Source organism: Petaurus breviceps, unplaced genomic scaffold (genome assembly GCF_028583685.1).
Source record: "Petaurus breviceps papuanus isolate PSGF00001 unplaced genomic scaffold, PetGlider_PUasm1.0 90779, whole genome shotgun sequence".
Lineage (NCBI taxonomy): Eukaryota > Metazoa > Chordata > Mammalia > Diprotodontia > Petauridae > Petaurus > Petaurus breviceps.
In genome coordinates this window covers 10,750,347-10,765,687 of record NW_027187344.1, presented here as the reverse complement: position 1 = coordinate 10,765,687, position 15,341 = coordinate 10,750,347, and the positions used below count along the sequence as shown (strand labels likewise).

Sequence of the window (15,341 nt, the reverse complement as noted above, 5' to 3'; positions counted from 1 at the left end):
CTTCCTTCCTTCCTTCCTTCCTTCCTTCCTTCCTTCCTTCCTTCCTTCCTTCCTTTTTTCCTTCCTTCCTTCCTCTTCTTTTCTCCCTCCTCCTCTTTCTTTTTCTCTTTCCTTTCTCCCCCTCCTTCCTTTCCTTTCTTTTTTCCTTCCTTCCTTTCTTCTGTTCTCTTTTTTTTCTTTTACCTTCCTTCCTTCTTCTATCCTTCCTTCTTTCCTTCTTCCTTCTTTCTTGCTCTTTCTTGCCTTCCTTTCCTCCTTCCTTTTTTCTTCCTTCTTGCCTTTCCAATTTTATTTTATTTTCATCTCTGATTTCTTTTTCCATCAACTTCCTCTTTTCCCCCTATCCCCACTGAGAAAACAAGAAAAACAAAAACCATTACAAATATGTATAGTCAAGCAAAACAAATTCCCACACTGGAATTTGGACATAACCACATTGGAAAAAAAGAACAGACCCCCTTCTGTACTCTGAGCCTTTCCCCTCTCTATCTGGAGATAGATAACATTTATTGTAAGTCCTCTGAAATTGGTGCAGGCTCTTTCTGATGTACCTCCCTGACCCTCTGCTCTGTGAAACCTTCCCTGATCACTCCTTTCTCTCAGATCATTCAGCACATGCTGGCTTAACCCCTCACTGGACACTGACCCCATTCTGCCCTGTGAAATCTCTTGTTTCATGTAACTTTTCACATGCCTCTGTCTTGTCTCCTCAACCAGATTATAAACTTCTTGAAGGCAGGGACTGTAGGTTCCCATGATTCCCCTCATGGTGCCTATGAAGGTGCTAGGTATGTACAAAGCTTCAGGAAAAAAGTTTAAGGAATGTCTCCTGCCCTTTTGGGACATCACCTGAGGAGATAAGACATATGTATGTCTGGCAGCAAAAACCCATACATAATTATTGCTGAGTGAGGGGCATATGCTAAATGGCACTGGAGTTCAGAGGAGAGGCTGCTTTGAGCTCTGGGGGTCAGGGGCAAAGACACTGTGGGGCTGGGTCTCCAAGAGCCAGTAGGATTCGAATAGGTCTAGAGGGAGGGTCCACTTCTCTCCTCTCCCTTCCTGGCTTGGCTCTTATCCCCTGTACCCACCACCTCCCCTCCCCCTACAAGCCCAGTTCTCTCATGTTCACCTAACTCCAGCCAACCATTTGTGTTCCCCCTACCCCAGACAAACTTTTCTACATCTACACCTCCGGCACCACGGGAATGCCCAAAGCCGCCATCGTGGTGCACAGCAGGTGAGGAAGTGAGGGCGGTGCCCAGGGAAGGCAGGAAGGGAACCTGGGTTCTACCAGGTGTCTAATCTCTCCTTCTACTGACCCTGATTTGTCCCAGGTACTACCGGATGGCTGCCCTGGTCTACTACGGCTTCCGAATGCGTTCTAGCGACATTGTATATGACTGTCTCCCCCTCTACCACTCAGCAGGTAACCTTAAACTCTTAGGGAACCACTTCAGGCAGGTCCTTATTCCCTCTCACCCTTTGGCTCTCATGAAAGGGGTGGGGGTAGGAGTGGGTGGATGGAATCTCCATTGCCTTCCCTGGGTCTGGTCCTTTGTCTTCTGAACCTGGGAGAGAAGGGAACTTCTCTGGAGCCTTTGGGTAGCTTTCTTTTACTTCCCTCCTCCCCCACTCACCCTGGGCTCCCCCTGCACCTACCAGGGAACATTGTGGGGGTTGGACAGTGTCTTCTACACGGGATGACTGTGGTGATCCGAAAGAAATTTTCTGCCTCTCGATTCTGGGATGACTGCATCAAGTATAACTGTACGGTGAGCACGGCAGCTGGAGACCTTGGTGGGGAGATGGTGGGGGAGTGGGAGGAGAAGACTTGACGGGGTTAGGAAGAGAAAGGGGAGGGGTGGAGAGAGAGAGAGAACCAGAGAGAAAGAGAGAGAGAGAGGAACCATCAGCCGTGGGTGTTAGGAGCTGGACCCAAAAATAACCACTAGTCCGGAAAGGCCCTTTGTGTTCCTCTGGTGACAGCTCTTTTCAAAGTATTTTTCATCTAATTGCCCCCATTTGATCCCTATAATGTTCTGTGACGGTAGAGTAGGTAGGACTCAGCCTACTCATTTTTCAGATGAAGAAATCAATCCATCTCCATGTATTTACTGGGGACCTTTCCTGTGCCAGTTCTCATGCTAGGTATTATCTGAGAGTCAGAGAATTCACCTCTCAAGAAACAAACAGTCCAGTGGGGGAGATGAGACTTTGATAAAGAGGATGGAAGTCTTTGGAGTACCTTGGAGAAGAGGATTCAGTAATTGTGGTGGTGTGGGGAGGTAGCATGATGGCTTGGAAGGAGCACCAACTGCTTGTTAGTTTTGCACAGCCATCCTTATTTGTGTACAAGGGAGGATTTATCTGGGAGCAGGAGTGGGTAGAAAGGTGAGTTAGTGGACAGTTATAGAAATGTTAAAAAAAAAGAAGAAAAGAACATCAGTAAAACATTTTAAAAATAGAAGAGGAAAAGTTCAAAAAGGAAATTTTGATATTATTGTTAAGTTTTATATGCACTAAAAAAAAACAATATGTAACTAAAAAGAAAGAAACAGTATTAGGAGTGTTGGAATCTAGTCCCAAGTCTGCTTCCAGGTTATTTGTGTGATCTGACAAGGGTGACTTTCCCTCTCTGGGTCTCAGTATCATACTGTGTAAAATGAGGAATTTGAATGAAATGGGCTTGAAGGTTTCTTCTAGCTCTGACATTCTTTGAGTCAGTGGCCATAGAGTAGAAGAGAGGAAGGACCTCAGGGAGCAAGGGGGATAGACCCAGGACTGATGCCTCAACCTGTCTCCCCTCCTCCCTCCCCCTGCCCCCAGATTGTCCAGTATATTGGTGAGCTCTGTCGCTACCTTCTGAACCAACCTCTAAGAGAAGCGGAGACCCAGCATTCGGTGCGCATGGCCCTAGGCAATGGGCTTAGGCAGTCTATCTGGACCGAATTCATCAATCGTTTCCACATACCCCAGGTGGCCGAGTTCTACGGGGCCACCGAATGCAACTGCAGCTTGGGCAACTTTGATAGCCAGGTCTGGGTCTCTTATGGAGAGGAGCTGGGTACACACTTGGTCATATACTGGGAAAGATGGAGGATTGGGTACAGGTCTTGGAGGGGGTTGGTCATCACATAGTTGGGGGCCCATCTGATTAGCCTTATAAGATTGGACCTGGTGGGGCAGAATAGAGTACCAGCCCCAAGGAGAAACCTCCATGTCTCCCAAAATAGAAAAGTTCACCAGAGAATCTTGGGACCCACGTTGGGGATAAGATGAGGGAGGGAGTCACTAGGGGATGGTTGGCATCTCTAAATCAGGGTTCTTATGTCCTGGCCTTCACAGGTAGGGGCCTGTGGCTTCAATAGCCGCATCATATCCTTCGTTTACCCAATCCGGCTTGTGAAGGTGAATGAGGACACCATGGAGTTGATCAGGGATAACAATGGCATCTGCCTTCCCTGTGGTCCAGGTCTGTCTTCAAAGATGGATGGTGGAGGTGGGGTGGGAAAACCTGAAGGAAATTAGCCTGTAGACAGAGGGATTGGCTAGTGAGGGCTGGGGTCAGGAAACCATCCCAATGCGGCCTTAACAGGTGTGCTGGGCTAGGTCTGGAGTTAGCTAATGTGGATCCCACCTTCTCCCTGGGCCTCCGTTTCCTCCCTTTGGGGTTGGATTAGATGGTCTCTGAGGTACCATCAAGGTCTAAATTATGTTAGATTGAGCACTACCACAAACTCTGGCCTGTTGTAGACACTCTAGGCCAGTGATGTCAAAGTCCAGTAGAATCAGATCCCTGCAGGTGCTTAGTGACTTAGAAAACCACAAATTAACATCTTCCATGCTTTATTGCATTTTTATTCATTTTGTTAAACATTTCCTGATTACATTTTCATTTGTTTTGCCTTGAGTTTAATACTTCTGCTCTAGGAAATATAAAAGGGACAGCCCCTATGCATGGAGGAAGGAGGAGAGAAAAGACATCTACACACAGACACACACACTGTGTCTAGATCTGTGATTTCGTTGGTATAGGGAAATCCTGGTGTGGAAATGACTCCCTCCATTGTAGCTTGGCAACCACTCTGTGACTTATATTCTTTAGAAAATTTCCTAAATTACTAAGAGGTTGAGTGATTTATCCCTGACCAGCTAGGACATGCAGAGGCAGATTGTGGACCCAAAGCTTCCTCACTTGCAGGGCTGACTCTGTTATACCATTGCCTCCTGTCTTCCTCTCTCCTTCTTTTTCTCTCTCCGTCCATAACTAATGTCACTCTCTATTCAACTATCCATCCATCTTTCTCTCTCTATCCATATCTGTCAATCCCTCTATCCAGCCATACATCTATACCTCTCTCTCAGTCTATCCATCAACCCAGCCATCCATCTCTGTCTAACCATTCATCCATATCAATCTCTCTCTCCATCCATCCACCACTCTCTCTGTTTCTGTATAAATAGATAGGTACAAGTATAGCTAGAGGTAGATATCACTATAGTTATATAGTATAGAGATGAGCAACTAGATAGAGTACTGGGCCCGGAGTCAGGAAGACTCATCTTCCTGAGTTCAAATCTGGCCTCAGACACTAGCTATGTGACCCTGGGCAAGTCATTTACCTCTGCCTCTGTTTCCTCATCTGTAAGATGAGCTAGAGAAGGAAATGCAAAACATTCTTGATGGAAAGACCAGAGCTGAACAGAAAATTTGACTTTTAAATACGAGAATCAAGAGAAACATGAAAAGAGAAATAGGAAAGAGAAATCATAAGGAACTTATTAAAGTTTAACTGTTTGCATTCCTACATGGAAAGAAGATATTTGTAACTCATGATACTTTTCTCAGTAACAAGATAGTTGAAGGGAATATATACATATACATATACACACATACATATACATATATACCCACATATACATATGTATGTTCATGTACGCATAGACAGAGGGCACAGAGTGAGTTGAATATGAAGGGATGATATCTAAAAAATAAAATTAAGAGGTGTGAGAGGAATATATTGGGAGAAGGAGAAAGAGAGAGATAGAATAGGGTAAATTATCTCACTTAAAAGAGGCAAGAGAAAACTGTTAGAATGGAGGGGAAGAGCAGGGAGGTGAAAGGGAATGAGTTAACTGTATTCTTATTGGATTTGGCTTAAGGAGGGAATAACTTACACATAATTAGGTAATTTACCCTACAGGAAAGTAGGGGGGAAGGGGATAAGAGGGGGGAATGATAGAAGGGAGGGAAGATTGGGGGAGGGGGTAGTCAGCAGCAAACACTTTTGAAAAGGGACAGGGTCAAAGGAGAAAATAGGAAATGCAAACCACTCCAGTATTTTTGCCAAAAAAAAAACAACAAAAAAACAAATGGGGTCATGAAGAATCAGATACCACTGGAAAAAATGACTCAACAAATAGAGATAGAAATATATAGTGATGCAGCTAGGTGGTGTAGTGGATAGTGTTGGACCTAGGTCAGGAAGACCTGAGTTCAAATTTGGCCTCAGCAAGTCACTAACTCTGACTCCTGGCAAATTCTGCCTCAATTTCCTCATCTGTAAAATGGGTATAACAATAGCACTTACCTCCTAGGGTTGTTGTAAAGGATAAAATAAGATATTTTTGAAGTGCTTTGCAAGCCTTAAAGCACCATATAAATGCTGGCTCTGACCTCTCGACCCCTTCCTCTACATTTACAATTTTTATATATATATATATATATATATATATATAATGTATGAATATATGTACACACAAGTTAAAAGACAGTATATCCTGACCTAAGTGCCAGATGTGTGAGACACACGGAAAGTGCTGTAAGAGGTCAGAGGTGGGAAGTCCCCAAGTCATGGGGTGGTCAGGGGATCCCTGAGGAGGACTGGAGCTAATGAATAACAGTCCAGCTGAAGATGAAGGTACCAGGAGGGCCCTCTAGGTGGGGTGAGGAAGCAGGGCTCCAGGAGATCTGAAGAGATGACCTGGCTGGAGCTGGAGGGCCATAGAGATCATTAGGAGATGAGGCGAGGGAGGCAGGCCGCTGGATGAGACACTGGGAAAGAGCCTCAAACACTGGAATAAACAGGGGTTTGGATGTGGTCTGTGTGACCTTGTGGGACCAGGGGAGGTTTTTAAGCAGGAAGAGAACATGAAGAGGGGTCACCAAGTGGGAGAAAGCATCCCAGCTGTGTTCTGATTTCTCCAGGGGAGCCGGGCCAGCTAGTGGGCCGAATTGTGCAGCATGACCCACTTCGGCGCTTCGATGGATACATCAATCCGGGTGCCAATGATAAGAAGATTGCCTATGATGTCTTCAAGAAGGGAGACATGGCCTACCTCAGTGGTCAGGACCCTTTCCATTTATCCCTGCGCCTTGCTGCTGTCCCTCTCCCCATCTCCTTCAGTTTCTTTTTGAATCATTGGGGGTGGGAGAGAAAATGAAGGGATTGACACCATGCTTGCCTTTCCCCTCCAAGACCCTTCCTCCACATTCCCAGGACCATCCCTTCCTTTTATGAATTTCCTCCTTTTCAAAGTCATTGTATAGAGAACCTGGGTTTTAGAATTGGCTATAATATTGTGTGTGTGTGTGTGTGTGTGTGTGTGTGTGTGTGTGTGTGTGTGTTGGGGGTGGGGAGGATTTGGGTGTCTGGCACCTTTCTTTCTTCATTAGTGAAGTGATAGAGAGATCAGCAACTCTCTGTAATGTACATTTCTGAGGGCTGCCTCAGGCACTGAGAAGTTGAGGTAATTGCCCCACCAAGCTGATATTAGTCAGAAGTAATTCTTAGACACAGGACTTCTGAATCCTAATTCTCTGCCTCCTGGGGGTACTGGACAGAGGACAAGCCAGGCCTCGGCCCATTACTCCACACAACTGAAGATCTATAAAATGAGCATATTAACACTCCCTATGAAAAGTTACTGCCTAGCTCATACAGCTATTGTTAGCAAGGCACTCCATGGACCTTGAGGTGCTGGCTGCATAAATGTCAAGTTAGGTTTTGTTTTTTCCCAAACCCATAGTTTTATTAGTGTAGGGAACTCTCAGTAAGAAAATTCCCTCTCCCAGTTCAACTCTGCAACTGTTCTGAAAGGTATAGCCTTATTGGTGAGTTGCCTCAAGCCACTGAGGGGTTAAATGACTTGCCCTGGGTAAACCAGGCAGCATGTGTCAGAGGTCACACTTGAACCCAGATCTTACTGATTTGGAAGCCAACTCTCTGTCCACTATACCATGGCTGCCTCTTGAGATCAGAGTTCTTATTATTTATTACTATTATCACAAATTGATAATAATAATTATAGTCCCTGAACTAAATAGTATCCCCAGCCTCCCTTATCTGAAAATGAGGGGGTTGGACTTAGGTGGTCTCTGAAGACCTTTCTAGTTCTAAATCCCATAGTTCACAGCTTTCATGAGCATAGACTCTCCCCAGCTCTCTCTCTCTTTCTGGCTTCCTACTATTGTAGGGTAGTTTCAAACAGGATACCCGAAGTCCCATCCTCCAGGCCTCACCTGCCCCCCCCCTTCCTCCCTCCATCAGGTGATGTGCTAGTGATGGATGAATTGGGCTACCTGTATTTCCGAGACCGAACAGGTGACACATTCCGGTGGAAGGGGGAGAATGTGTCCACTACAGAAGTGGAGGGGACCCTGAGCAGACTCTTAGGCATGGTTGATGTGGCCGTGTATGGTGTGGAGGTGCCAGGTAAGTGGGGAGCCATGGTTCTTTGGGCAGAGTATCGCCATACTTCAGTGGGGCCAAACTCAATAATGTGGGTGCTCCCTACACACCTTGTCACCCTGAGGAATTCTTATTCCTATCTTCCCATGAATTCTCCTTCCTCTGGATGTTTTCATATTTTGGGGGAATCAAATCCAATAGCATTGATTAAGATTCTACTGTATACTACTGAAGCATATACTGTATACTGTATATATACAGTATTGCACTGTGCTAGGTTCTGGGGATAGGACTAGGGCTAGGGTCTAAACCTATGCTTTCTCTGACATAGGGAACTCTCAGGTGAGAAAACTCTCTTTCATTGCAGGTCAGCACCACTTCTTAAAGAACTGCCTAGAGCACTTGAGCAGTCAAGTGACTTGCACAGGGTCTCACAGCCACTGGGTGTCGGAAGTGGGACCTGAACTTGTCTTTTGGCTGCAGGACTGTGCTATATCCCCCCTCCCCCCACAGGCCCTTCAAGTGCTGGGGAGGCAAAGACAAAATGAAAAAATCATCCCTGCCCTCAAGAAATTTACATTGTTCTGAGGGCATACAATATTTAGAGACCTGGTAGTACAAAGTGAGTTCCTGGATTTGGAGTCTAAGGACATTGGATCTAATCCCAGCTCTGTTACTTGCTTCATATGTGGCCTCTCTTAAGTCCCTCACACCTCTGGGCCTTAGTTTTGTCATCAGTAACATTAGATATTTGAACTCGATGGCCTCTAAGATCTCTGCCAGCCTATGTAATCACGGATCAGGGAAGGCTTTTTCCTGTAGGAGGTAGAATGTGAGCAGGATGGACACCCTGGCAATACCCAGGCTCCCTTATCTTAGATAGCCAGCTTGGATCTTTTTTGATGCTACTTTTTCAGCCCAAGTGTTCTGGTTAGATCAGTGGCTATTAAACTTTGTATTTCTCTCATTGCTTAGCAGGGATCTGCATATAGCAGACACTTAACAGATGTTAATAATTTAGTTAGATTGCTAAGCTCCATAAATAGCAGAACTAAAATAAAGGGGTGAAGGATACAGAGACACATTTTGGCTGTAGGTGATAATTGTTATTCAATTGTGTCCAACTCTTCACGACCCCATTTGGCATTTTCTTGGCAGATACTGGAGCGGTTTGCCATTCCCTTCTCCCCTCATCTTATAGATGAGGAAACTGAGGCAAACAGGGTTAAGTGATATGCCCAGGGTCTCATAGCTAGTAATTGTCTGAGACTAGATTTGAATTCAGAAAGATGGGTCTTCCAGATTCCAGGACTGGAGCTCTATTCCCCTAGGTAATCATAACAGCATTTAGGCAGGCTTTATTTTGTAAAGCCCTTTACATGTATTATCTCATTTGATCTCATAATGACCTTCCCTACCTCAGTAGGTCCTCATATTATCCCCATTTTACAAATGACTAAGCTGAGTCTAAGAGGTTAGGTGACTTGTCCCAGGTCACTCAACTACTAAGTGTCTGAGTCAGATGAACTATAATTTATTAAAATACATACTTCTTAAGAATGAGACTCAAAACATTTGATTAAAAAATAATAATAGCATGTTCCTGTTCATGTGATGCTGGTTGGCCTAGGTGGCCCCTAAGGTCACATCTGGCTCTTCAGTTTCTGTGATGGTATTTGTTAAATTGAGGGGCCTGCTCAGTCACCTGTATCACCCAGAGTGGCCACTAGGTGTCAGGCCTTTGCAACAAGCAACTCATTCAATAGCATCCTTACAGGCTAATGTTTATGTAGCCCTTCAAGATTAGTAGTGTTTTGGATAGATCACATCTGAATTGGTCACTTATAGGATGTTTGTCAGTTGGCCACTTAGGTGAATGCCATGGGCTCTGTGGGCAAGCCTTCCAGGTGCCCCACAGCCCTGTGATACCTCTCCTCTGCACTGCAGGTGTTGAGGGCCGGGCAGGCATGGCTGCAGTTGCGGACCCCAAAGGTGGCTGTGACCTGACGGAATTTGCCAAAGCGCTGGAGAAGGAACTCCCACTCTATGCCCGCCCCATCTTCCTGCGCTTCCTGCCTGAGCTCCATAAAACAGGTATAGCTGAGGGCCCCCCTCTTCCTTCTTCCCTTCCTTCTGGGGATTCTCCATGGGCTTCTCCATAAATCATTTGTGAGCCCCTCCTTTCCTGGGTCTTTCCTATGTCAGACCTCCCCAACCTCAGTTGCCTCCCTTACCATCTCTTCTTTCTTCCAGGTCTCACAGCATTCAAATACTGAATAATCAATCAATTATAGTGTTAGAGGAGCTGAGATCAAATCCCAGCTCTGTTACTTACTACCCATGTAGCCTTGGGCAAGTCATTTAAACTAAGGCCTGAGTTTCCTTCTTTGTAAGATGACAAGGAGATGGTCCCTCTTAGTTCTAAATCTATGATCCTTATTTCTTTCTTTCCTCTTCTTCCTTGGCAAATATTTCTCTTAATCTTAAGCCTTCAGTTTTTAAATACTGAGGCTGTTCTGGCCTCTCCTGTCCCCAACAACCAGGTTCCCCTTCCTCTTATTATCCAATCCCCCTTCTTCACCCCTACAGGGACCTACAAATTCCAGAAGATGGAATTACGGAAAGAGGGCTTCAACCCAGCTTTGGTGAAGGACCCCCTTTTCTACCTGGATACCCGACTCTGCCGCTATCTTCCCCTGGACTCCAAGGCTTATGTCCGTATCCAGGCTGGGGAAGAGAAACTGTAATTGTTTTCATCCCTGCTTTCACTCCAGGGGCTGGACTGAATCAGGGGCTGAGTCCCTGGAGGGTTCTTGGGGAACAGGGAATGGTGTCAGACCAAAGTGGGCAGTGGTAAGAGCCATTCCCCCTCCTCCAGACCAGCATGGAGAGAGGGAAGGCAGTGGACACCTCTGCTCTGAAATTGCCAAGTGACTTTACTGCCATCTTCCTCTACCCCTACATTAGAGGTTTTCTATGAAAGCCTTGTGTCTGGGGAGCTGGAAGGCTTAGGGTAGGATGAGTTCAATCCTTCATTTTGTTTCCATACCCCAGAGAGCAGAGACTGACTGAGCATACTCAGGGTGATGTCTTGGGGGGCGGGCCTGGGAGGGGAGAGGATGAGCAGAGGGGTAGAAGGTTGAGAGGGTAGTACATTAATTGGGATTCTTGCTGTCTCACACTCCCTGTACCTTTTGAAAAGGTGAGAACTCTGGATTCAGGAAGCCAACCAGAGAACAGAGGAACCATTCACCCTCCCCTCCTTTTTTTGGCCAAGAGGACTAGGATGAAGGTTCTATTTCTCTTTTGGGCTATGGCTGCTATCTAAGCTACTATGTGACCTCAGAGGTGTAGACCAAGGAGGTTAGTAGCTAAAAGGGGTCACTCTCCAGAGTAAAGAGTTACAGGAACTAAAGCCCCTCCAGCTGCCTGAGGCCCTGAGCTAGGCGGTGCTGAAGAGACATCCCCTTCCCCTGTGCACACGTCAGGTGTCTACCTTTCCTTGGCCAAGGCTTCTCCAGTGGAGTCTTCTCTTTGGCCTTGTAGATAATTCCAAAGCTTCTCAGGATCATTGCAGAGTCAGGGAGAGGCTGGCTCCGTTGCAGGAGCTGCCCTTCCTGTCTCCTGCCCCTGCAGCTTCTCCCTCCCCTCAGGATTAGTTTGTGTCTCTGTCTCCATTTCTTCCTCACACCCATTGGCCTGGCTCATACCTCTTACTGTGGGAGAGCATGGGGATGGGGTGTCTATGGCAAATAAATTCAGACTTGACTTCCTCTCCCCTTCTTAATTTATGTGAATGTCTGAGAGGGTGGCCGTCTCCTGACTCAGCCTTGGGCTTCCCTTGCTCACACCTTTGCTCATGTCATGCTCCAGATGTCCTCTCGAGTTCTTCATTCTTTAAGGCTCAGCTTCACCCCCTCCTCCACCATCTCCAGGATGACTTTCCTGATCCTCTCCCCGCCCCCACAGATCACAGGGCATTCTTTCTCCTGAGAATGCTGCTAGTGCTGTTAGTACTCTTCACTTAGTAGTTGGCACATCCTCCTGGGTAGTGTGGGTGTTTCTTTGTTCCCACCCACCTAGTTAGACTGGAATCAGGCCACTGCCCTGCATGTCCACCCTGTGCTGGGTACTGGAGGCCCTGTGGCCCTGGCCTTACAGATTTTGGTCTCTCCTGACTGCCTGATGTAAGTGGAAAGAGCCCTGAATTGGAAGTCAAATGACAAGGAGTCCAGTCTCAACAATGCATTTGACCCAGCACTGTACTTCTGTCTGGGATTCAGTTTCCCCATTTGTGAAATGAGAAAGTGGATGGGTTCAGGTGTTCTAGGTTGGGGTTGGCAGGTTTCTGGATTGGTTGCACTTAACCCATGTGGCCAGGAGAGGGCAAGCTGGCCCTGGTTAATTAATCCCTTCTAGTCTGACCCTGCTGTCCCAGGGATTTTGTTGTTCAGTCCTTTCAGACATGACTGAATCTTCATGACCCATTTTCATGGCAAAGATACTGGAGAGGTCTGACACTTTCTTCGGCTCATTTGACAGATGAGGAAACTGAGATCGGGTTAACCCAGCAGGGTTAGGTGACTTGCCCACACAGTGTCTAAGGCCAGATTTCAACTTGGGTCTTCTGACTGGGGACAACTAGGTGTCACAGTGAGTAGAGTGCTGGGCCTTCAGTCAGGAAGACTCATCTTGCTAGCTTTGTGATGCTGGGCAAGTCACTTAACCCTCTTGGTCTCAGTTTCTTCATCTGTTAAATGAGTTGGAAAAGGAAATGGTAAAACCATTCCTGTATCTTTGCCAAGAAAATTCCAAATGGGGTCACAGAGGGTTAGACACAGCTGAAAATGGACTCAACAACAGCTTCCTGACCCCAGGCCAGGTGCTCTGTCCACTATGCTATCTAGCTGCCCCTTTTCCAGTGATAGGTTTGCTTATTTTTGTGCAGGATGGACCTGGGGGAGACATACTAGTAGTGAAAAGGATTGGAGGAGGGGGAAAGAGAACCCTGGGACTGAGCCTGCTTTTAAATACGGAGTCACATCTATTCTGGGGCAATAAGGTTCCTAGATCCTCCTACCCTCAGGGTTCTATGAAACTGGCTGGGTTAACCTCTTAAAAAGTGGAATGAGAGAGCTTATTGGCCCCCTCCAGATGGAGAAAGCATGGCAACCAGTGGCATGTTTCCCGAAGGAACCATGCAAATCTGTTCCTTAAAGAACTACAGCCACTGCTGGGAAGGGCTTGATATTTCCCCACTCTACAATGAAAAACCCCTTTTTTCCCTTGTGGTGGGTAAAGAAGAAGAAAACATCTCATTTTCTTGGGGATACACCAGCCCTGTCTCCAGCTAAAGCACCCATGCACACACCTATGCTGTCAGGCTCCTCTCTTCAGAGAATAAAGCTGTGTCAGCTTGGGGGGGGGGGGTGGCGGAAAGAGCATACCCATGAAAGGCAGTGTAGTGTAATGAATGTAGGACTTTCAGGAGCCCTTACTTGGCCTTGTGGCAGGTCCCGTCTCTTTGAACCTCAGTTTCCCTATCTGTAAAATGAGACTAGATGAACTCTAAAGTAGCTTCTGGTTATGAGATTGTCTGATTTTGTGACCCTTCTAGGTCCTTATCAGAGATTTTTTTCGAGTTAAGGCTAGAGGTGATCTATCTAGGAATAGAGGGGACAGACCACAGGCTGTCAATCAATCACCCTAGTAACTTTTCTTAAGAAATCGTGATGAAAGGGATCAGGAGCTAGGTAGATCTGAGATTCTCCTCCATCCCTCTCCCTACAAAAAAGCAGGTAGGTCCAGTGCCCCCGAGGCAGATTTTTCCTGGGGGTCAGACCACGGTCGCTCCTCCTTTAAAGAAAAAAAAGTGGCTCTTTGCGGTCCTGCCCCGGGATGTCCCAGGCTGCCAGGCAAGTGGCCTTCAGAGCCACCGCTTGCTGTATCGCTTTCAACTCTTGGGAAGGTTAAATACCTCGGAGGGGTCTATTGAAGGCAGCCGGAGGGGAGGGAGCTGTTTTCAATGGGGCCCCACGTTCATCCCCCTCTGCTCCCCGCCCCCCTCCCCCCCCCCCCCCCCCCATCCCAGCCAAGCTCGTCGGGCACTAATGATATTCCGCTCTCCATCCGAGCGTTCTTTGGCTGCAGTTTAACCCGAGCGCTGGGACTGATTTCCCTCTCACTGATCTCAGCTTGACATCCAATTAGCACAAGAATGGGATAGGAAGCCTGCAAAAGACTCCAGCTCCTCCTGACCCTCCCCGCCCCTCTCCCCCCCCACCCCCATCGCCTTTTCTCTGAGCCACCGAGGGTTCAGGACTGAACCCAGGGGGATTCAGACAAAGGCCAGCGGACTGTGGTCCCCACCAGAGCCCTCTAGCCCCCTCCCGACCCTCCTATTGTCTTCCTCGATGCTTCAGAAAGAACTGAAGGCGGTTCCTGCGGGAATCTCTGTGGTCCCTCCCCCTCTGCACCACCCCCATCCTACACTCCCACCCCACCCCAACCCCGCTAAAAAAAGAAAAAAATAAAGAATTGTAATCTTTAAAATCACACATACACGAATCCAACGCAGGAACGCACTCTCATCAGCCTGGGTTTTGCAGAGAAAAGGATGCTCCAGGTCCCCTGGAAGGGTCATGATAAGCCTGAAGTAAGGTGGAGGCTGTACATTGAGGGGTTTGTTTAGATCCAGCAGGACTTTGAATGCCAGACTGAGGAATTTTGACTTTATCCTGTTTGCCCTAGAGAGTTGCTGAAGGTTTCTGAGCAAAGAAGACACGTGATAAAAGCCAGGTTTAACAATTTACCTGATCCCCTGTGAAGGGAGAAAAGGAAGCAGAGACCAGTGAGAAAGTTATTTATTTGAAATATTGGAAGAGGTGATGAGAAACAGGACTAGGGTAGTGCTTGTCAGAGAGATTATGAAGGAAAATTTTATATAATCTGCTTGTTGATTGGATCCAGTTTAATTAAAATGTTATTAAGTGTATGAATGAATACAGAACACTATGAGAAGAGAGAAAAATTAGAAAAAAGAGGACGGTCATAGGATCACAGAAAATCACAACCGGAAGAGACCTTAGAACACTGAACAAAGAGTAATTATTAGAGTCAGAAGGAACCTTAAAATATAGGGAAGGGGGAGAGAACAAACATTTATTAAGCACCTAAAATACACCAGGCATTGGCATGTGCTAAGTGCTTTACAAATATCTCATTTTATATTCAGAATGTTAAGAGTGGCAAAGGGTCTTTGCAATCATTTTGAAAGTAAAGAAACAGAAGAAGGACAAGATTTTAACCCTGGAAGGGCTGTTGTACCATCCACAGAAAATGAGAAGTTGGAAGGTTCTGGTTTGGGAATATCTAATTTGTTTTCCCCCTCAGCGTGCTGTGAATATTGTATTTTCTGGCTGACCACTACAAGAGATGGGAGGACGCTGGGTTAGGCTAAGGGGAAGATGTTTTTGTCCCCTTGAGGTTTGGGGGGTGTGTGACAATTTGTCTTAAAGGGCTGAGAACGCCAATTGGTAATCCTGGCTAGGGAGTATTTGGGGAGCCCCGGGAAGAAAAGGAGGGGAGAAACTAACACTAAGAGAAAGGGGATGAAAGATAAAATGGAAACAGAATTAGTATGGGGTT

At 46.5% G+C, this 15,341-nt stretch overlaps 1 protein-coding gene across 3 annotated transcripts in view; it reads left to right on the top strand.

The window, feature by feature from the left end:
• Positions 1–11,469, top strand: part of SLC27A4 (solute carrier family 27 member 4) — a 17,754-nt gene extending 6,285 nt beyond the window's left edge. For all 3 annotated transcript variants that reach the window (XM_069069494.1, XM_069069493.1, XM_069069495.1), the window contains exons 5-13: positions 1,171–1,240; positions 1,338–1,429; positions 1,666–1,775; positions 2,830–3,039; positions 3,349–3,475; positions 6,212–6,349; positions 7,554–7,718; positions 9,642–9,788; positions 10,284–11,469. In XM_069069494.1, the coding sequence (XP_068925595.1) occupies positions 1,171–1,240; positions 1,338–1,429; positions 1,666–1,775; positions 2,830–3,039; positions 3,349–3,475; positions 6,212–6,349; positions 7,554–7,718; positions 9,642–9,788; positions 10,284–10,441 (1,217 nt within the window). In that variant the 3' untranslated portion in view covers positions 10,442–11,469. The remainder of the gene's footprint in view (positions 1–1,170; positions 1,241–1,337; positions 1,430–1,665; positions 1,776–2,829; positions 3,040–3,348; positions 3,476–6,211; positions 6,350–7,553; positions 7,719–9,641; positions 9,789–10,283) is intronic.
• Positions 11,470–15,341: the final 3,872 nt, after the last annotated feature.